This window comes from Sinocyclocheilus anshuiensis, unplaced genomic scaffold (assembly GCF_001515605.1).
Source record: "Sinocyclocheilus anshuiensis isolate Anshui unplaced genomic scaffold, SAMN03320099.WGS_v1.1 scaffold521, whole genome shotgun sequence".
Lineage (NCBI taxonomy): Eukaryota > Metazoa > Chordata > Actinopteri > Cypriniformes > Cyprinidae > Sinocyclocheilus > Sinocyclocheilus anshuiensis.
The window spans coordinates 80,981-104,189 of record NW_015540882.1 but is presented as its reverse complement, the minus strand read 5'-3'; the positions used below and the strand labels follow the sequence as shown (position 1 = coordinate 104,189).

General features: G+C 36.6%; 2 protein-coding genes across 2 annotated transcripts in view; both read right to left on the bottom strand.

The window, feature by feature from the left end:
• LOC107688553 (oxysterol-binding protein-related protein 5-like) overlaps positions 1–9,903 on the bottom strand; it is a 14,554-nt gene extending 4,651 nt beyond the window's left edge. The window contains exons 1-15 of the mRNA XM_016486251.1: positions 9,498–9,903; positions 9,342–9,422; positions 8,007–8,108; positions 7,721–7,924; positions 7,560–7,644; positions 7,314–7,476; positions 4,916–5,117; positions 3,162–3,346; positions 2,966–3,047; positions 1,967–2,065; positions 1,613–1,709; positions 1,409–1,507; positions 664–761; positions 483–572; positions 31–167 (exon numbers count right to left, since the gene is read on the bottom strand). Of these exons, the coding sequence (XP_016341737.1) occupies positions 31–167; positions 483–572; positions 664–761; positions 1,409–1,507; positions 1,613–1,709; positions 1,967–2,065; positions 2,966–3,047; positions 3,162–3,346; positions 4,916–5,117; positions 7,314–7,476; positions 7,560–7,644; positions 7,721–7,924; positions 8,007–8,108; positions 9,342–9,422; positions 9,498–9,515 (1,742 nt within the window). The 5' untranslated portion in view covers positions 9,516–9,903. The remainder of the gene's footprint in view (positions 1–30; positions 168–482; positions 573–663; positions 762–1,408; positions 1,508–1,612; positions 1,710–1,966; positions 2,066–2,965; positions 3,048–3,161; positions 3,347–4,915; positions 5,118–7,313; positions 7,477–7,559; positions 7,645–7,720; positions 7,925–8,006; positions 8,109–9,341; positions 9,423–9,497) is intronic.
• Positions 9,904–13,220: 3,317 nt separating this feature from the next.
• Positions 13,221–15,843, bottom strand: LOC107688569 (oxysterol-binding protein-related protein 8-like). The gene is made up of 6 exons (XM_016486274.1): positions 15,429–15,843; positions 15,252–15,332; positions 13,918–14,019; positions 13,632–13,835; positions 13,471–13,555; positions 13,221–13,387 (listed from the first exon to the last, which is right to left on the bottom strand). Exons 1-6 carry the CDS (start codon positions 15,444–15,446, stop codon positions 13,221–13,223), a joined length of 657 nt encoding a protein of 218 aa, XP_016341760.1. The 5' UTR covers positions 15,447–15,843.
• Between the last annotated feature and the right edge of the window lie 7,366 nt (positions 15,844–23,209).

Below are 23,209 nucleotides of genomic sequence, written 5' to 3'. Positions count from 1 at the left end.
TTATTGGTTTGGTGTTTTGGGTTTGTGCACCTCTCAGACTCGAACGCCTCCTGCTGGTCGACCTGCACCACCTGTCTCTTCAGCCGCTGTCTGCGTATGTCTGGACCGGCGTTCCACAGCACCTCCTGCTGGCCCGTCCTCTTCTCAGTCAGGTGCACTTTACTGTCCTGCCGAAAGATTGGGGTTTCAGACATGTCTGTGCTGTCAGCTGCTGTGATAACCTGTGCACTTTCCCCCATAGGGATCAACAAAGTTCTGTCCTATCTTCTCTTAGCTTTGAAGAGACACTTGAAGGATTAAGTTATCTTCCTGTAAACTACTGATGAAAAAAGCCAAACATACTGTATTATATTTTTTATTTTGTTTTATTTTACAATATGTTTAATTAAAAAATATTTTATTTTATTTTTTACTTTAGAAAAAATATAATATATAATATAATATATATATTCTTTTATGCAAGTATGTGAAATTATTCTTACCCAGTGCCCGTCTACTGTGGCCAGAACGTCTTCGCCAATACGGATCTTTCCAGAAATCTGGTTAACGTTGCAAGAGCTGCCAAGAAAAGGCTGGAATAGAGAAAAAGACAACAGTTGTAAGATTATAATTAAAAAAAAAAATTATTAAGTTGCATTAATTCAGTTTGGGTTTCCAAAATACCTTTAATTTGAATTCAAGTTCTGTGTAACATTGTGTTTTTTCACACTCAATGGTGATTTTTCCACCGAGCTCTAATGTCATTGTTCCATACAGAATCCCTGTAAGAACGAGACAATTTACATTTATTAATGTTTCACGAAAACATTAACATTGACAGTTTTATTATTATTTACTCACCTTAATGTCACTGCAAATAACAATAATAATATTAGCATATGATATATATTAAAATAAATGTAAATATTAAATTATATTAAAATATAGCATTTAGTAATATTAATAATAACAAGCTAAATATACTTGTTATAATTAAAATAAAACAATAAAACAACAATAAAATGTAATATTAGTTTTTAGAATACATTATGATTTTTATTTTATAATATTGTTTATGTTTTATTAAAAAATGTTATTCTAGACAAAAATGATTTTTTTTTTGTTTAACATAATATATATTTTATTTTGTTTTAGAAAAACAATAACGTTGACAGTTTTATTATTTAATACGTTGATTATTTGCTTAATGTCATTGAAAATAATAATAAAAATAGCAAATAATAATACAAATATTAGCATATGTTTTTGGAATTAAATGAGGGCGAGTAAATAATGATAAAATAATGTAGTTTTTTTGTTTCCCCCCTTGATGATAAAGAATACTTATTATTTATGGGTGTACTATATCTTTAAGGCCTAATTTAAAAATCATCACATTATTTAATTATGAAACTTAAGAGTCCATCACCTTTACAGTGAGCGTATGGCATTGTGATGATATACTCTTCATCTCGGGTCAGAAACAAGAGCCTGGCCTTTCCGTCGAGTATGGCAGACAGCGAGTTCCCTTTAAGAAACCACACTGAACTTAGAACCAGCATCACATAACAAGAGCACAAAGCTTTTGTATGCAGATCACTGCATGTCTGTATTTGAATTGCAGCATATATACCATAAAACTTGGATTTGGCCAGAATGCTTCCACTAATGCAGAATCCGTCCTTCCTATTGCTGATGTAGAAAGCTGAAACGGGAGGGTGATGAGAAACCTGAAAGTACAAAAGTCAACTGCTTATCACACGAGCTTCTCAGTTTCCATTAATATTACAAACAGAGATTGTCATGTTTACGATGTATGCAGAGGAAGACAGAGTAACCACTACAGACCACAGACATGTAGACAACCGGAAAGTGTCCAAAAACTTGTCTGAATATCAGTCCATTGTTTTAAAATGCCACTTGGTTTGATCATCTTTATTTTATTTAATGCTATTTTAATTGTTACCACTTGATTCTAGAGTCTCACCTGCTCTGCGATGTAAAATGTACAGCTGTCTGTTTGTGGATGCAGCCAGCAGCATCGAAACATCTCTCCTAAAATAGGGTTGTACGGTTTCTTCAGACCCTGAAAGACAAGAAACGCACAATTAGTGTAAATATAAATCATACGCACACCCTTCAGTCAGTTTTTATTTTTTTTAAGAAATTAATACATCTATTCAGCAAGGATGCATTAAGTGACAGTAAAGACATTTATAATGTTACAAAACAAATATAATAATAACAATAATATCAGAAAAACAAATCAATGCTGTTCTTTTGAACTTTCTATTCATAAAAGAATCCTGAAAAAATGCATCACTGCAAAAAAATATGAAGCTAAAAACTGTTCACAGCATTGATAATAAATATTTCATGAGAAGAAAATCATCATAATAGAATGATTTCTGTGACACTGAAGACTGGAGTAATGATGCTGAGAAGTTATGTTTATTTCAATTTATAATAATATACATTTTTATTTTATAATAAATATGCATTTTATTTTTAGATTAAATATATTGTTTTGTTTTATAACAATAATTATATTGTTTTATTTTAGAATATATTTTTTGTTTTATAATAAAAACTTTTTTATTTTAGAATAACTTTATTTTAGAATAAATATTGTTTATTCTGTGCTATTCTTTTGAACTTAGTATTTATCATAGAAATATGAAAAACAATTCCTCATGGTTTCCACAAAAATACGAAGCAGCACAACTGTTTTCAACATTGATAATAATAAGAAATGTTTGTTGAGTAGCAAATCAGCATATTAGATGGATTTCTGAAGAATCACGTGACACTGAGGACTGGAAAATAATATATTAATAAATTACAAATTGTATTTTAAAATGTATTTTTCAAAACAAATGGTGGTGTTTTTATTTGATATCCCAAAATATGCATAAAATCCATGTATGGAAACTGTGAACTGGCTCATTATTCTCAATCTAAAATGAGCATTTCACCCAAAACCTGCCTTTGGTTTCTTGTAGAAGCCTGACAGATACCAGCGCAAGACCTGCTTCATCCTGCAGTATGGGCTCTCCTCCATCACAGCCCTGAAACACAAACATATACCATTATCTCTTCTCCAACAAACCCACTGAAAGCGAAAACCGCTAGTCTCAGTAAAGTGTGTCTGCTTGCAGTAGAGATGATAATGAGGTGCTCACTGGGACAGCAGGTCAGCGTGATAGTAGTAATCCGACAGCTTGTCCAGAAATGAACGTGGCTCCAGGATAAACGTTGGCAAAACCACTTTAGACAGGTCCATCCCTGGCCTCAGCTGCTTCAGGAGAGTCCAAATCAAACCCTTATTCTCCTCTGAGACCGTCTCGACCTGGGATGCCTCGCCAACCTATGAAGACAACAGAAAATATACAGCATACAGGGGCGTTTCCTCCGAGTAGGCAAGGGAGGCAGTGTCTCCTCAAAATATTGGATGAGAAAAAAAAAATAAATTCGTAGTACAAAAATAAAACAATGGCAATATTACAAAATATAACATTAAAAAGTGTATAAATCACTTGTTTTTCTAAAGAAACACTGTGCAACAGCGACACCAGCAGGTAAAGCCACAGCTGGAGTCCGCGTCTCTCTCGCCTCCCCTGAGCCCATTGAGTTTTAACAGACCCCCTAAAGCATGCGATGAGTTTGGTGGGGGGTAACTGAGATGAATGGGGGGAAATCACGCGAGAGGAGGCAATGCCTCCATCGCGATATGATTGGATCTGACTGGTTATGTTCGGCTGTGATTGGTTCATGCCATAAATCCCACCTCTTGTGTTCATGCGTGTTCAGCGTTTGCGAATCAGTCTGAATGAACAATATAATGGCATGAATGGGAACTTTAGTAAAGTAAACAACTCACATACTTAGATATAACCACTTTGTTACGTCAAAATAAGAGTTGAAATGGCCTGAAAACATGATCTGTGGGAGTTTTTAGTGAGTAATCAGAACACCACTGCACACCACTGACAGTATATATACCTTGAATGCAATTCAAGTCATTTTGGATAAAATCATCTGCTAAATGCATAAATATGAATGTAAAAGGGACCTATTGTCATTCATATTCTTTTAAATTAAAGTTGCTTGTGTTATTGACTAATTTAAAGGTGCACCAATTCATTTTTTTTGTCTGTTTCACTGGCCAATAACACATTATTCTTTGATGTTATACTGACCCCTACTGGTGAGGATATAGAATCACATAAAACAAATATTTACGCGAATGGTTTTGTTCCAAAAACGGTATAATTTATACTTTCATGCTATTTAGTCGCACTGTATCTGATGTGAACAGTTTGGTGCCAAAATCTTTGTCAATATTTTATTACTTTTGTGTCAGTTTAGTCCTACAGTAGTTTATGCAAATAGCTTTTGGGACAGAAATTGTTTGCAAGTAATTCATGCGTTACAGTAATTTAGGTGCATCATACCTGATATGAATGGTTTCAGTGCCAAAATTATTGTTTTAAATGTTCAATTGCTATGTTTTACAGAACAACAAAATTTGGCCAATATTTCACGCTTCAAATGTAGTCATATTGTAGTTTATGCAAATAATTGTTTTCTCAAATATGTTTCAAATCAGACAATAATTTGCATCCATTTTTCATGATCCACTCAATTTTTGCTGAAAAAAAAAAATCCTTCAATGAATTGTTGTATTGTTTCATGCCGACTCAAAAGTCCTATTCATTTCTTTAGGTTTAAAACATTTAAGCCGAAAAAAAAAAGTACTCCGGGAACATTTTAATTGATTAACACACAATTTCTCTTTGTTTTAGCATGTCTTCATCGACATGACCGTGTATAATATGTCACTGCATAACCGAAATATAATTAACTAGCTCTTGTTGGACAAAGCAGTTCATTCAGACCAAACACAGACTGTGATGAAGCCATATTAACTTATCACCTCTCCTATCTCTTCATGGGCTTCTTCAACAAACGCTGTGGCCTGCAGGCACACGTCATCTGATTGGTCCATATCGCTCTCCTCCGTCAATCTGCCTCCGTTCTCATTGGTCGCATTGTCCGAGTCTTCATGCGCCTCCCTCTCCGATTTGTCCGAGTTGGCGTCGTTCTCCATATGGTTTTCCAACATGGAGTCATTCAACCTTTAACAAAAACACACAAACAAATGACCATGTGAGATTTGATTCGGCTGCATTTATTCAATTATATTCATTCTACACACATTTTAAACATGTTTTATTATTTATTCTTTAATTTCTATTAAAAAATAATTCTTTTCTTTAATGTTAATTGTTTATTCTGCTTTATCTCAGTGAGATTTGGTATTATGTTCAAGTTCAAAGCTCGTCAAGATCAGTTGCCAAAGCAACAAACCACATGATGATCATCTTCACGAGTAATTTGAATGAGAGGGCAGTCACCATGGTCACAAGAGGTTCATTATACGAGCAGGAACGCTATTTTCAAAATTTCTGCAATAGGCAACGAATCTCTAAAGAGAAACATGAATCATCTGACTAGCAAAAAGAGTCTTGCATTAGTAATCTGATCTTACGCGTGACATTAAATCATCTCTTTGACACAGAGATCACAGGAAAACCAGCTTATGTCCTGCGTCACTGGCTGTCAACAAGAATGACCAGCAAGCAAAGCAAAAAATGAGTCCTTACCTTGCCAAGAATATATTATTCCTGAAACTCCAAAGACTGGTAAACAAAAAATGAGAAAACCTCAGAAAAAGCCCTTGTTCACAGTCAACATACAGTGATTTTCCTCTGTAGTTCCTGTTTGGATTGATGTTTGCACAGGAAAGTTCAGCAGTAACGTGTTTTCCAAAGCTGTTTTTCCTGCTTCACAGCTTGTCTGATGCACTTGTACGAGTGTGTGTGTGTGTGTGTGTGTGTGTGTGTGTGTGTGTGCTGATGGTGGTGTTGGGTTTACATTCTCCTCATCTCTTCCTGCTCCTCTGCCTGTTACGTAAACCTGTAGGGCGCAGCTGATTGGACGAGAGCGTCAAAGCGGCTATAAAAAGGTGGGGTTAGGAATATATAAATGATTGACAGCTGAAGGATATCACTGGCAAACAACTACTATTTCTCTTCCTCTCAGGTTCAGAAACACTGTCATTTAAATACACTTTGAATCTCATTGGAATATTATTTGATTATCATGTAAATCTGTTATTAATGTTTGGTGATTAATCACAATTTGTCATGGATATAGGGCCTGTGATTTCAGCTATTGATTTTGATTGATGGTATTTTAAGTCACACAATATTAACGTCATAGTATTTCAACATACTGTGCAACATATTTACTGTATTTTTGTATTTAACCATTTAGCATTTATACTAAATTATAATAAATGATAAATATATAATAGAAATACACATATACAGATATATACAGAAGTTGTTGTTGTTTAATGTCCATTAAGTATGCATTAAATGCATTAAAGGTTTTGTAAGGGCAGTAATAGATCATTTTTGCAATAACACTGTGAAGGTGGCCGACTTTAACATAGGTTTAAAATATGCAAAAGCTATTCTGTGCTTTTTGGCATTTTATCGATAAACAAAAATAATGGGGAGACGACAGGAGGGATCTAAAAAATAAAAAATAAAAATAAAAAAGGAAAATAGCAAAAATTTGGCCAAAAAAGTTTGAGAATATTTCACATTTATTCTGTGAATATTCTATTGATTTTGTGTCAGTTTAGTCCTAAAGTAGTTTAAGCAAATAGTTTTGGTGCCAGAAATATTTTGAAATTATTTCATGTGTTCAACTCATTTAGGCACATCTTACCTGATAGTTTTAGTGCCAAAAGTGTGAATATTTCATATCTTTCAGCAATAATTGGTCATTTTATTTGGAGGATGCATAATTTTTTTAAAATGCTTATTTTTTAGAGTATATAAATTTGGCCAATAATTGTTTGAGAATATTTCAAGCTTTAGTCATATCGTAGTTTACGCAAATATTTTGGTACCAAAAACTATTCTCCAAAACTCAAAATAATTCATATCTTCTTTTTTTTTGTAATTTAGTTGCAATGAATCTGATGTGAACAGTTTTGTGCCAAAAAATATCCTGTGACACACCGACAGCAGTGTTGATGTAGAGCAGGGGTCCTCAACTCTGGACCTCGAGATCCATTTTCCTACAGAAATGAGCTCCAACCTGGATTAAACACACCTACATGCAATTCTGTAGTAATCCTGAAGACCTTGATTAGCTTGTTCAGGTGTGTTTGATAAGGGTTGGAGCTGAACGCTGCAGGAAAGTGGATCACGAGGTCCAAAGTTGAGGACCCCTGATGTAGGAGAGATCAAACTCACTGCAGCAGGTCCTGGTCGGTGAGAGCCGAGCTCTGCAGCAGCTGCAGTATGTGTGAGGACTCAGAGGAGCTGCTCAGATCTCCATCCCTGCCGCTCTTCGCCATCATCTTAGACAGGCTGGAGCAGCTGAGAGCCAGTTCCAGAGCGTCCATCCAACAGCGTCCTGGAATAAACCACAGGTTGTGATCCTCAAATGGACTCCATATTGAGAAGACAGTTTCACAGAAGACAAACACCAATGCTCACCATCAGATTCGGACGCTGCTCTGAAGATCAGGTAATTACTAGGTAAGGGTTGTGTGATGGAGCCCACAGATTCTCCTTTTGGGCCCTGAAAAAACACATACCCATCAGTCCCAACAATGAGGTCAAGCAAACATCGCATTTTAGAGATGCTGTTGTCTAACCTTCATGGCCCATATGGACTTGTCCAGCGGATGGTAGAGTTTGAAGCAGAATCCGTCCTTCTTTGATGGCCTTTCGATGAGTTTGCAGGCATTGAGAAGAATCGTTCCCACCCAGTGATCTGAACCGGTCGTCTTGTATATCAGGAGAATGCCGGGCTTCAGGATGCACCACAATTTCGTCCAACTCTTCAACGACCCCCGAATCTGATGCATCCAAGAATCACATTTTAAAGCTACTGAGAAATTATTCAAATGATTAAAATGAAAACCAATGAGGTTTACCGACCTTTAGCCAGTTGGACATAATAACCACACTTGGATCCTTAAGTGCACTGAAAAGCTCTTTGGCAACCCTCCTCTTTTCCTGTCGATAGTTCTTCTTCTGAACCTACGATATGAAAGGTCAAGGTTTAATGCATTGCTCAGACATCAGCTAGGGGGTGCAAGTGGGCAGCACGACATGTAAAATGTCTATAAACCTTGTTGAACACTAGAGTGCTCCATATACAACATCAAAGAGCTACAAACAGCAACAGTGGAGCTCCCAGTTAAAACGTAGATGAACTGGACTCGTGTTCATAATTAAAATCCATTTGAAGTTCCAGGTTTTGCTTAGTTTTGAAATCTCTCTATTGAACAATTTATCTGTTGACTCTTGTATAGAGTTTGGGTATTTTGTTATTGATTTTTTATATCACAGATGTCACTTCATATTATATACAACAGATATACCACTTATACACCAACTTTAAATCTCTACTTTAATGATTTAATTTTAGATTGTGGAGAAGAACTCTGATTGGACAAGGCAAACATCACTCATCTAAAGTAAAGTCAGATTCACGAGAAATCAACATATCTATCTAAATGTTACATTTAGGAACTGAATTTAAATTTATAAAAGCCATTATTTTATTTTTATTTTAGTAGTATTTTACAATTTTTTTCAGTAACTTTTTTATTGTCAGTTTTATTTCGTTTTAGTACTGTTTATTAGTTTTACTTTTTAAAATGTTGCTTTATTTTCATTTTAAGCTTTAGTCATTTTAGTACTTTAGTCAATTCAGAACTTAAATGAAAATGAGAAATGAGAAATTAATTAGAAATTCTAATTTAAATAAAATGTTTATTTTTTTTAAAAGGGTTTTCCTCTAATATTTATCATTTATTTCAATTAACAAAAATATTTGTAATATTTTTTTAGAATGGATGGGCCCCCGAAATGAATGTGTTTCCCATGAAGAGTGTGAAATTTCTGTGAAAATGTAATTCTGTAGCACAAACAAGGAAGTGGAGCTGATGTTTTGAATATTGCAAACTTAAGTTATAAGAAGCTGTTCATCAGTACAAAAATGACACAAAACGTTATTAGCCACAGACCTTTCATGCATGCAAAGTTTGATTAGATAAAATTTGTAGCCTTTCAAAGTAAAAACAAAAAAATAGGCCAGATGAAAAGCTGTAATAATATTTGAATAAATATTTCAGAGTATTTCCTCTAGTAGAGGAAGTGCCTGTATGCAGGTTCAGTGCCGTCCACCTGTTGACTGACACGGTGAACAAGCTGCTGTTTAGAGAAACTGGGTCAGGAACTCTGCCTGGAATGGGAAGCACATCGTACCTTAAGCGATTCTTTCCTTGCCAGCTTCTCCGTGGGCGAGGAAGACTCCTTCTCCAAACCGATAAACATCCTGGATTCCGACTGAAGCCAAAAAAGAAAAATCCCAGAAAAATCCATTTAACTTTCATTTGAAGTCAACATGAGATCAAAACTAACCCTGTTTGCTTTCTTCATACAGGATCTTGAACTAAATATGATGTGACTTGATGATATTTGACATATTTTTCTCAATGAATATCCTGTTTCAAGAACATATCACGGAAATCAAATGGGTTGAGCGTGGCATTTCATGTTGACTTTAGAAAGTCTTAACGTAATAATTATGTGCACTTAGTTAAGTAAGTATATTAATATAGCAATTGTAAAGTAAACAAAGCTACTTCCAGCCACAACTCTTTCACACTAAGAGATAAAGTCAGCAGGCTAAATGCAGCAGGTCTGTTTGGTCAGCTGTCGGTGTCAGTTGAAGATCAGACCAAAATATGGAGAAGACGGCTTTCCTCTTAGACCCAAATTAGCCTCTAAACAAAATCATACAAACAGCGGTGTCTATAAAAACAACAGTAATGTTATTTTGCAACAAATAATCAATAAAATCAATAATTAAGATCATCAACTGTAAATTTCATATAAAACATATAAAATAATTTTTATAATAACAATAACATTGAGCATTTATCTACTTAATAAATGATTTTTAAAAACACTTTATACTGTATTTTTATTATAAATAAATACATTCATAAATGTGTTATTATTATAAGAGGAAGCTTTTTACAAGCCATCAAACAAACCTCAAAACTGAACTACAACATTAGTATTGTGTTGTTTAAAGATTTTGTTTTCATTGTAATATCCAAGGTCTGAAAACAATTTTTCAAATGAAAACATTTCAGTTTCAACATTTGAAGCCACGTTTCCGCAAATAAATGCATTATATGAATATAGGCCTAATTTGTATTTGGATCTATGGAAAAAAAATGTCAGTAGTTTATAAAATAAAACAATACGTAAATGTAATATACATATAAATATACGTATACTTTCACAAAGGTCTAGTGAATCCTTTAATCTCTCATTTAGAAGCATTCAGAAACAAAAAACACTAGTGAAAGTTTAACTAGTAAGTGGGCTGAAGTAACGGATGTGTTATGGAAAAGCTCTTCAACCACAAGTACAGGCTTTTTTCTTTCCCATCTGCATTATGATGCCATCATATTTCATGCTCGTAGTCAACAGGAAGCTGAACGCACCGCGCTGCTGGGCGAGCGGACCGGACTGACCTCGTCCCTCAGTAAGGGCAAACCGTTCCTCTCCGATTCATTACCTGCAGAACACACACACACACCCACACCAACACACAAACACAGCATTAACATCAATCACTACAGTCAAAAACATTTTTGCTAATTATTAAAAAACAAACAAAACAACAACAGCATATCAAAACATAGTCGGCTCTGAAGTTGAAAGAATTTTTTTTTTCACATTTTTATTTCTTAATAAATGTCCTTTATTGTGCATAATTTATTTCGATCAGATTTGTTTGTAGCACAATGCTGTGTGGTTGCTAGCGTGTTCTAGGTGGTTACTAGGGTGTTGCTATGCAACTAAGATGTTCTTAGTCATCGATATGCAATGTTCGTGTCTTCTAGGTGGTTGCCAGGGCACTGCTATGTGGTTGCTAAGTTATTCTGCAAGGGTTATAGCATGTTTTTATGCAGTTGTTTAAATGTTCTAGGTGGTTGCCAGGGCATTGCTATCTGGTTGTTAAGGTGTTCTGACAGATTTATAGCATGTTTCTATGCAGTTCCTCGAGTGTTCTACACGGTTGGCAGGATGTTGCTATGTGGTTGTTAAGGTGTTCTGAGAGATTTAGAATACATTTCTATGCAGTTTCTTGAGTCTTCTAAGTGGTTGCCAGGGCGTTGCTATGCGGTTGCTAAGGTGTTCTGAGACACTTTTAACATGTTTCTATGCAGTTCCTTAAGAGTTTTAGGTGGTTGCCAGGGTGTTGCTATGTGGTTGCTAAGGTGTTCTGAGACACTTTCAGCATTTTTCTATGCAGTTCCTCGAGTGTTCTAGGTGGTTGCGAGGGTGTTGCTGTGTGGTTGCTTAGGTGTTTCTGGTGTTATGAAATTCCTAAAGTGTTAATTGCAGTTGCTAGGGTGTTCTGTGTGGCTGCCAGGGCATTGCTACATGGCTTGGGTGTTTTTAATGTTTGTTAGTGCATTTCTATCAGGTGTTTTAGGTGGTTTCCAGGGCATTGCTATGTGGTTGCTAAGGTGTTCTGAGAGGTTTGTAGCCAGTTGCTATGCAGTTCCTAGGGTTTTTAGTTGGTTGCTAATGCATTCTGGGTGATTGCCAAGCAAGTGCGAATGACCGTAGTGATTCAGAAGCAGTAAGCTCTTGCATGTGTCTCTTGTAGGGATGGGCGATATCTTATCGTTTGCGATATACCGGTAAAAATTCTCCACACGATAAGAATTCATCTTCCCGCGATAATAACGATAAAGTCTAGTTGTTGACATATTTCTGTGTGCGACTGTGTGGAATGACGTGAAGGAAGGCGGACGTGAAATTGAGCAGCTCCTTCTACAATCTGGAACAGGTTTGGATAGGGCTGTACAGAGACAACAATCGTAAAATGAGTAAATGTACTACAGTAGCACATGTGCGACACAGTTTTACATGTGTATGAGTCGTTTACAAACCTGTTGTCCAACAAAGATATTTTAATTTATTGACATGCTTTTTCTCCATATTAACTTCATAACATAGTCGAGTGTTTGAAATAACTTATTTTTGTGATCAGACGTGGTTTTGTATCACAGAATAAGGCAGAAATCATACTATTTAATAGCATTATATACAGTGATAAAGGCTATGTCGATTAGCATTGCATTATAAATATACTTTATCCTTATAAAAAAATACCCAAGATTGCTTGAAGAACACAGATACCATATATTTTGTGCAATCGCATGTTTATTGTCTTCAGGTTTCCTGAGTTAAAATGTCTCTATCTGCGTTTTATTCAGCTACAGCTACCCGTCGATGGCGATCGACTGGTAGATCTTTATCACTGTCAGTAGATCCCGAAAATAACAGTAAAATAAGTACAAAAATGCATTACATTTATGGGGTTATATTAATGTATCACTGAAAAAATAAAAAAGGAAAATAGCAAAAATTTGGCCAAAAAAGTTTGAGAATATTTCACATTTATTCTGTGAATATTCTATTGATTTTGTGTCAGTTTAGTCCTAAAGTAGTTTAAGCAAATAGTTTTGGTGCCAGAAATATTTTGAAATTATTTCATGTGTTCAACTCATTTAGGCACATCTTACCTGATAGTTTTAGTGCCAAAAGTGTGAATATTTCATATCTTTCAGCAATAATTGGTCATTTTATTTGGAGGATGCATAATTTTTTTAAAATGCTTATTTTTTAGAGTATATAAATTTGGCCAATAATTGTTTGAGAATATTTCAAGCTTTAGTCATATCGTAGTTTACGCAAATATTTTGGTACCAAAAACTATTCTCCAAAACTCAAAATAATTCATATCTTCTTTTTTTTTGTAATTTAGTTGCAATGAATCTGATGTGAACAGTTTTGTGCCAAAAAATATCCTGTGACACACCGACAGCAGTGTTGATGTAGAGCAGGGGTCCTCAACTCTGGACCTCGAGATCCATTTTCCTACAGAAATGAGCTCCAACCTGGATTAAACACACCTACATGCAATTCTGTAGTAATCCTGAAGACCTTGATTAGCTTGTTCAGGTGTGTTTGATAAGGGTTGGAGCTGAACGCTGCAGGAAAGTGGATCACGAGGTCCAAAGTTGAGGACCCCTGATGTAGGAGAGATCAAACTCACTGCAGCAGGTCCTGGTCGGTGAGAGCCGAGCTCTGCAGCAGCTGCAGTATGTGTGAGGACTCAGAGGAGCTGCTCAGATCTCCATCCCTGCCGCTCTTCGCCATCATCTTAGACAGGCTGGAGCAGCTGAGAGCCAGTTCCAGAGCGTCCATCCAACAGCGTCCTGGAATAAACCACAGGTTGTGATCCTCAAATGGACTCCATATTGAGAAGACAGTTTCACAGAAGACAAACACCAATGCTCACCATCAGATTCGGACGCTGCTCTGAAGATCAGGTAATTACTAGGTAAGGGTTGTGTGATGGAGCCCACAGATTCTCCTTTTGGGCCCTGAAAAAACACATACCCATCAGTCCCAACAATGAGGTCAAGCAAACATCGCATTTTAGAGATGCTGTTGTCTAACCTTCATGGCCCATATGGACTTGTCCAGCGGATGGTAGAGTTTGAAGCAGAATCCGTCCTTCTTTGATGGCCTTTCGATGAGTTTGCAGGCATTGAGAAGAATCGTTCCCACCCAGTGATCTGAACCGGTCGTCTTGTATATCAGGAGAATGCCGGGCTTCAGGATGCACCACAATTTCGTCCAACTCTTCAACGACCCCCGAATCTGATGCATCCAAGAATCACATTTTAAAGCTACTGAGAAATTATTCAAATGATTAAAATGAAAACCAATGAGGTTTACCGACCTTTAGCCAGTTGGACATAATAACCACACTTGGATCCTTAAGTGCACTGAAAAGCTCTTTGGCAACCCTCCTCTTTTCCTGTCGATAGTTCTTCTTCTGAACCTACGATATGAAAGGTCAAGGTTTAATGCATTGCTCAGACATCAGCTAGGGGGTGCAAGTGGGCAGCACGACATGTAAAATGTCTATAAACCTTGTTGAACACTAGAGTGCTCCATATACAACATCAAAGAGCTACAAACAGCAACAGTGGAGCTCCCAGTTAAAACGTAGATGAACTGGACTCGTGTTCATAATTAAAATCCATTTGAAGTTCCAGGTTTTGCTTAGTTTTGAAATCTCTCTATTGAACAATTTATCTGTTGACTCTTGTATAGAGTTTGGGTATTTTGTTATTGATTTTTTATATCACAGATGTCACTTCATATTATATACAACAGATATACCACTTATACACCAACTTTAAATCTCTACTTTAATGATTTAATTTTAGATTGTGGAGAAGAACTCTGATTGGACAAGGCAAACATCACTCATCTAAAGTAAAGTCAGATTCACGAGAAATCAACATATCTATCTAAATGTTACATTTAGGAACTGAATTTAAATTTATAAAAGCCATTATTTTATTTTTATTTTAGTAGTATTTTACAATTTTTTTCAGTAACTTTTTTATTGTCAGTTTTATTTCGTTTTAGTACTGTTTATTAGTTTTACTTTTTAAAATGTTGCTTTATTTTCATTTTAAGCTTTAGTCATTTTAGTACTTTAGTCAATTCAGAACTTAAATGAAAATGAGAAATGAGAAATTAATTAGAAATTCTAATTTAAATAAAATGTTTATTTTTTTTAAAAGGGTTTTCCTCTAATATTTATCATTTATTTCAATTAACAAAAATATTTGTAATATTTTTTTAGAATGGATGGGCCCCCGAAATGAATGTGTTTCCCATGAAGAGTGTGAAATTTCTGTGAAAATGTAATTCTGTAGCACAAACAAGGAAGTGGAGCTGATGTTTTGAATATTGCAAACTTAAGTTATAAGAAGCTGTTCATCAGTACAAAAATGACACAAAACGTTATTAGCCACAGACCTTTCATGCATGCAAAGTTTGATTAGATAAAATTTGTAGCCTTTCAAAGTAAAAACAAAAAAATAGGCCAGATGAAAAGCTGTAATAATATTTGAATAAATATTTCAGAGTATTTCCTCTAGTAGAGGAAGTGCCTGTATGCAGGTTCAGTGCCGTCCACCTGTTGACTGACACCACGAACAAGCTGCTGTTTGGAGAACTGGGTCAGGAACTCTGCCTGGAGTGGGAAGCACATTGTACCTTAAGCGATTCTTTCCTTGCCAGCTTCTCCGTGGGCGAGGAAGACTCTTTCTCCAAACCGATAAACATCCTGGATTCCGACTGAAGCAAAAAAAAAAAAAAAGAGAATGCAAAACAGAAAATCCCAGAAAAATCCATTTAACTTTCATTTGAAGTCAACATGAGATCAAAACTAACCCTGTTTGCTTTCTTCATACAGGATCTTGAACTAAATATGATGTGACTTGATGATATTTGACATATTTTTCTCAATGAATATCCTGTTTCAAGAACATATCACGGAAATCAAATGGGTTGAGCGTGGCATTTCATGTTGACTTTAGAAAGTCTTAACGTAATAATTATGTGCACTTAGTTAAGTAAGTATATTAATATAGCAATTGTAAAGTAAACAAAGCTACTTCCAGCCACAACTCTTTCACACTAAGAGATAAAGTCAGCAGGCTAAATGCAGCAGGTCTGTTTGGTCAGCTGTCGGTGTCAGTTGAAGATCAGACCAAAATATGGAGAAGACGGCTTTCCTCTTAGACCCAAATTAGCCTCTAAACAAAATCATACAAACAGCGGTGTCTATAAAAACAACAGTAATGTTATTTTGCAACAAATAATCAATAAAATCAATAATTAAGATCATCAACTGTAAATTTCATATAAAACATATAAAATAATTTTTATAATAACAATAACATTGAGCATTTATCTACTTAATAAATGATTTTTAAAAACACTTTATACTGTATTTTTATTATAAATAAATACATTCATAAATGTGTTATTATTATAAGAGGAAGCTTTTTACAAGCCATCAAACAAACCTCAAAACTGAACTACAACATTAGTATTGTGTTGTTTAAAGATTTTGTTTTCATTGTAATATCCAAGGTCTGAAAACAATTTTTCAAATGAAAACATTTCAGTTTCAACATTTGAAGCCACGTTTCCGCAAATAAATGCATTATATGAATATAGGCCTAATTTGTATTTGGATCTATGGAAAAAAAATGTCAGTAGTTTATAAAATAAAACAATACGTAAATGTAATATACATATAAATATACGTATACTTTCACAAAGGTCTAGTGAATCCTTTAATCTCTCATTTAGAAGCATTCAGAAACAAAAAACACTAGTGAAAGTTTAACTAGTAAGTGGGCTGAAGTAACGGATGTGTTATGGAAAAGCTCTTCAACCACAAGTACAGGCTTTTTTCTTTCCCATCTGCATTATGATGCCATCATATTTCATGCTCGTAGTCAACAGGAAGCTGAACGCACCGCGCTGCTGGGCGAGCGGACCGGACTGACCTCGTCCCTCAGTAAGGGCAAACCGTTCCTCTCCGATTCATTACCTGCAGAACACACACACACACCCACACCAACACACAAACACAGCATTAACATCAATCACTACAGTCAAAAACATTTTTGCTAATTATTAAAAAACAAACAAAACAACAACAGCATATCAAAACATAGTCGGCTCTGAAGTTGAAAGAATTTTTTTTTTCACATTTTTATTTCTTAATAAATGTCCTTTATTGTGCATAATTTATTTCGATCAGATTTGTTTGTAGCACAATGCTGTGTGGTTGCTAGCGTGTTCTAGGTGGTTACTAGGGTGTTGCTATGCAACTAAGATGTTCTTAGTCATCGATATGCAATGTTCGTGTCTTCTAGGTGGTTGCCAGGGCACTGCTATGTGGTTGCTAAGTTATTCTGCAAGGGTTATAGCATGTTTTTATGCAGTTGTTTAAATGTTCTAGGTGGTTGCCAGGGCATTGCTATCTGGTTGTTAAGGTGTTCTGACAGATTTATAGCATGTTTCTATGCAGTTCCTCGAGTGTTCTACACGGTTGGCAGGATGTTGCTATGTGGTTGTTAAGGTGTTCTGAGAGATTTAGAATACATTTCTATGCAGTTTCTTGAGTCTTCTAAGTGGTTGCCAGGGCGTTGCTATGCGGTTGCTAAGGTGTTCTGAGACACTTTTAACATGTTTCTATGCAGTTCCTTAAGAGTTTTAGGTGGTTGCCAGGGTGTTGCTATGTGGTTGCTAAGGTGTTCTGAGACACTTTCAGCATTTTTCTATGCAGTTCCTCGAGTGTTCTAGGTGGTTGCGAGGGTGTTGCTGTGTGGTTGCTTAGGTGTTTCTGGTGTTATGAAATTCCTAAAGTGTTAATTGCAGTTGCTAGGGTGTTCTGTGTGGCTGCCAGGGCATTGCTACATGGCTTGGGTGTTTTTAATGTTTGTTAGTGCATTTCTATCAGGTGTTTTAGGTGGTTTCCAGGGCATTGCTATGTGGTTGCTAAGGTGTTCTGAGAGGTTTGTAGCCAGTTGCTATGCAGTTCCTAGGGGGTTGCTAATGTTGCTAATGCATTCTGGGTGATTGCCAAGCAAGTGCGAATGACCGTAGTGATTCAGAAGCTTGCATGTGTTGCATGTGTCTCTTGTAGGGATGGGCGATATCTTATCGTTTGCGATATACCGGTAAAAATTCTCCACACGATAAGAATTCATCTTCCCGCGATAATAACGATAAAGTCTAGTTGTTGACATATTTCTGTGTGCGACTGTGTGGAATGACGTGAAGGAAGGCGGACGTGAAATTGAGCAGCTCCTTTGAGTAAATGTACTACAGTGTGCGACATGCGACACAGTTTTACATGTGTATGAGTCGTTTACAAACCTGTTGTCCAACAAAGATATTATTGACATGCCCATATTAACTTCATAACAGTCGAGTGTTTTAAATATCTTATTTTTGTGATCAGACGTGGTTTTGTATCACAGAATAAGGCAGAAATCATACTATTTTATAGCATTATATACAGTGGTAAAGGCTATGTCGATTAGCATTGTATTATAAAAATATACTTTATCCTTATACAAATACCCAAGATTGCTTGAAGAACACAGATACCATATATTTTGTGCAATCGCATGTTTATTGTCTTCAGGTTTCCTGAGTTAAAATGTCTCTATCTGCGTTTTATTCAGCTACAGCTACCCGTCGATGGCGATCGACTGGTAGATCTTTATCACTGTCAGTAGATCCCGAAAATAACAGTAAAATAAGTACAAAAAACATGTTTGTTTTATGTAGCAAATAAATAAATAACACCTAAAGTCAGACCATTCTGTTTTTGTTTTAAATCCTGAAATTAATCAAAAACAACTGCCCGTGCAGATCATGATTAAAATGCAGTGGTTGCCTCTAATTTCAAATGGCTAGATATTTTTGTTTAAAGCCAGTTTGTTTGTTATAAAGCAAATAGCCAATAAATATATTTGCTTAAAAATCAGTATCAGTATCAGAATCCAGTTTGCTAGTTAAAAAAAAAAAAAAGAAAGAAAGAAAAGAAAATCTGAATTCTGAATCAGCTATGATCGGCGTATCACTAATTAAAATACTAAGTAAAAGGCCTCAAATTTGAAGTACAATCTGGGATGTCTTTTTCTATCAATTCTTCAACAGGTAGATCTTGTCTTTCACAAAGGCCGAGGTCAGGGATCTTGGGCCTAAATCAGAAATTATCGTGATATATTTTAAAGCCCATATCGCCCATCCCTAGTCTCTTGTGCTTGAAGGATGTAGTGTTTCCACACATTTAGAATTGAATGGATACCTGGGCTGAGCGGGTACAGTTCATTGTCTCCTCCATAGGACAGGTTGCGAGTCAGCACATGTGGGTCGATCTTGGGAGGCGAGGTGGCTGTGGGACAGAGAGAGAACCGTCTGCGGAACAAGTTCTCCTCCTTCATTGTGCCGGCCAGTCTGTCCACCTGGAGGAAAAATTAGGAATGTTAATATAGTTTGTAGCAGCATAATGCACTGAAATACTGATGGATAATCACAGAAACACACACACACTCAGAGTAACATTAATGCAGCAGTGTTATGTAGTCCTTTTCCTTACTAATAATAAATAATAATCAAAGCAAAGTGGGTGTATGTAAGCGAATGTATGTGTCTGCACCAACTTGGATGAAAATGCTTCCAGAAAGCTTATGCAACATAAAAATCTATCATTATATAAAAAATAGAGCATTGCGTTAGCAACGCAAAAGGTCGTGGGTTCAATTCCCAGGGAAGACACATACTGGTAAAAAATGTATAGCCTGAATGCCCTGTAAGTCGCTTTGGATAAAAGCGTCTGCTAAATGCATAAATTATTATTATTATTAAGTTGAAGTCCGTAACTCTTATGTCTATGACTCCTATGAGCCTATTCTTGTAATGAATCATTCAAAAAGACTCATGAACTTCTGAATCAGTTTGAATCAGGCCTTTACTGAAAAAACTTCTGCTGATTAAATCAAAATCAAAATCTGATTGACTTACCCAACTGTAATTTTTATCCATCCATCCATCCAATGATCTACATCACTATCCATACATTTATCCAACAATCTAACCCACTATCCATCCATTAACGATCTAACCCACCATCCATCCATCCATCCAATGATCTAACCCACCATCCATCCATCCAATGATCTAACGACCTAACCCACTATCCATCCATCCATCTATTTGTCTATCTATCCATCCATCCATCCACCCATCCAATGATCTAATACACTATCCATCCATCCTTCCAATGATATAACCCATTATCCATCCTTCCATCCATCCAACAATATAGCCCAATATCCATCCATCGACCCATATCCCTATATATATATATATATATATATATGATTTGTTTATTGTATATTTAAATATTTTAACCCTAAAAACTACATAATTTACCTGCAGTTATTCACTAAATTTGCCAGATGCATTCATTAGATATTCAGGGTTGAAATGTAGGGTAGCAAAATGAAAGATTTCAGGTTACATAAGACGACACTAATCAAAGGAGCAAATCTAAGCAACATGGGCTTTTAGTTGCAGAGCATCTGAATCAACTTCCCTGCATCATTCCTTCTCATGAAAAGGAGCTAAAAATAGTCTTTGTGCTGCAGCGTCAGTCTGAGTGGGGTGTGAGAGCCGCCGTCTATAAGTTGCACAGTTACAAACCCTGCTCTACCTCTCTGTCTCTACTTAGAGCTCTGCAGGGTAATGAACCTGCACTGCATGTGGCCAGGCAGTCGGCTCAACCAATCACAGCTCAAAGCCACAGCTAGAGGGCAGGGCGGGTGGATTCAATTGGCTATGCATCTGGCTGCTGTTCAGTTTACTCTGTTTACAAGGCTATGAGTGGCAGAGAGACGAAAACACATCCTGAATAGACTAAACAAAAATAACACCTGCAAGAAGAATGAAGAAAGAAGAAAGAAAAACCAAGAAAATTACAAAAGAGATCTCTTTTAATGCGAAATGTGCAATCTTTTCAATGTTAAAGAATTCATGTGACTTACTTTCTTCCATGGAACACAAAATTGGATTTTTTAAGAATATCCTGGCTTTTCCATAACATGGAAATGAATGAGGACTAGTGCTGTCACACTCCAAAAGACTTGGAGTGCACACTGTACCATGACTTCAGTATACAGTCATGGCCAAAAGTTTTGGCAGTGACATACATTTTGTGTTTTGCAAAGTTTGCTGCTTAAGCTGCTGTGGTGTTCATTCACATTGTTTCTAGATTATTGTGTGGAGTGATCAGATGCATTTTAAGTAATTGCTAAAAGCTTTATTGGCCAATAAATGAACTTGTCACAAAAAAACAAATTTCACTGTTTTTTGATCCTGACACAAAATGACCAGCTAACATTAATTGACTAATCTGAGTACTAGTCAGGTGAAATCACTATCATACTAATTAGATTGTAAGAGCAGACTGATTGCTATAAAAGGAGGAAAGAAGCACTTCCAATCATTGTGTTCTTGTTAGCAATGGTTACCTCAAAGAAACACGTGCAGCCATCATCGCTTTTGCATCAAAATGGCCTCACATGCAAGGAAATTTCTACAAAGAATATTGCACCTGAAATAACCATTTACCGGAGCATCAAGAACTTCAAGGAGAGAGGTTTGACTACAGTGAAGAAGTCTTCAGGATGTCCCAGAGTGTCCAGTTTTTCAACCAAGGGAGTGGGCTCTCTCATAATTCTGCCCAAAAACACTGTCATGAATAAAGAATGGTATCAAAACGTCCTGCAAGAGCGACTTCTTCCACCGATCCATGAGCAATTTGGTGATGATCAGTGCATTTTCCAGCATGATGGAGCACCGTCACAAAGCAAGAGTGATAAAGAGATCAACTCCGAGAACTAATAAGGCAAGAATGGATCGCCATCAGTCAGGATTTGACCCAGAAGCTAATATCCAGTCACATAACACACCAGATCACACACCAGATCTTCAGTCACATAATATGCTCTTCAATTTCGCACTCTGGCAGCCGTCAGTGGTTGGCATGAAACAGCCCTAATCACTGCATTTCATCAAGGTTTAAACTCAAACATTTGTCAACAAATGGCGATCTATGACAACATGATTGGATTAGAGAGCTTCATCCACAACATCTGTCACCCCTCCAGTACCAGAACCCATGCAAATTGATTCAACTCACTTATCCAATGCAGAGCGTCAACGCCGAATCGACAAGAGTTTATGCCTATATTGCGGTTCAGAGGGACACCTCCTTTCCTCGTGTCCAGTCAGACCTCCACGCCCATCAGTGAGTACTATCCATATACCACCTTTGATATGCTCGCTTGCCCATTCAGATGTTATTCTAATGACTACCCGTCAATCTATTTAAATGAAAACCCTCATAAATTCTGGAGCTTCTTGAAATTTCATCTCATTCAACCTACTTCGCAAGCTTCACCTCAACATTGTCCTCAAGTTCTCCATGTGCACTCCATAGTGGGAAAACCGCTGGGCCATGGCTACATTCGTCATTGTTACCCCACTGTGACCTTCTGTGCTGGATATCTACATCAGGAAAGGATCTCATTTATGGTGCTGGAGGGTTCCACAGCCTACATCATCCTGGGACGCCCATGGTTATTAGAACATGCTCCTCTTGTGAACTGGAAAACCAGTGAAGTGCAACAATGGAGTGAGAACTGTTTGGCTAACTGTATCAAGACTGTTAAAAGAACAACCTTCAAGTCTGTGAAACCTGTCGATGTATGCTCCACGTCCATTGAGAGTCCTGACACCTCCAAACCACAAGAGATTCCTCCAGAATACCGGGCGTTCCAGGATGTCTTCAGTAACTGGCAACCAAACTACCACCACATTGGCCATGGACTGTGTGATTGACCTGCTACCTGGGGCTACATTACCACATGGTAAAGTCTACCCGTTGTCCATCCAATAACAAAAGGCCATGGAGGAGTATATTGAGAAGGCTCTCAAGTAGGGCTGGGTATCGAGAGCGATACTTTTTAGGCACCGACCGAATTGCCTTGATACCATTGAGTATCGAAAAACCTCTTTTGTCGTTCGGTACCAAACTTCAATACCGAAGGGGTTAATCTCATCAATGTCAGTGAGCCAATAAGCCTGCAGCACTAGTATGGCACATGCTTCACAACTCCTTGTTCAAGCTCTTGTTCTGTCCAGGCTGGACTATTGCAATGCTCTCTTGGCAGGTCTTCCAGCCAGTTCTATCAAACCTTTACAATTAATCCAGAACGCGGCAGCAAGATGAATTTTGAATGAGCCAAAAAGAATGCACGTCACACCTCTGTTTATCAATTTGCACTGGCTACCAATAGCTGCTCGCATAAAATTCAAGGCATTGATGTTTGCTTACAAAACAACCACTGGCTCTGCACCCCTTTACCTAAATTAATTACTTCAGACTTATGTGCCCTCTAGAAGCTTGCGTTCTGCAAGTGAACATCGCTTTGTCTTTAGCCATCTTCAAGAATCGGCTAAAAACACATCTCTTCCATCTTTATTTGACCATCTAACTTTAGCACTCTCTATTCTAATTCTATTATTTAAAAAAACAAATAAAACTTGTCCCTTTTAGACTTGCACTCTATTCATTTGCG

Coding starts and splice junctions, on each gene's coding strand:
- LOC107688569 (XM_016486274.1), bottom strand. Junction 14,020..15,251: donor CAAGGAAAGAATCGCTTAAG/GTACAATGTGCT, acceptor TTCATATCGTAG/GTTCAGAAGAAGAACTATCG. Junction 13,836..13,917: donor TTATGTCCAACTGGCTAAAG/GTCGGTAAACCT, acceptor TGGATGCATCAG/ATTCGGGGGTCGTTGAAGAG.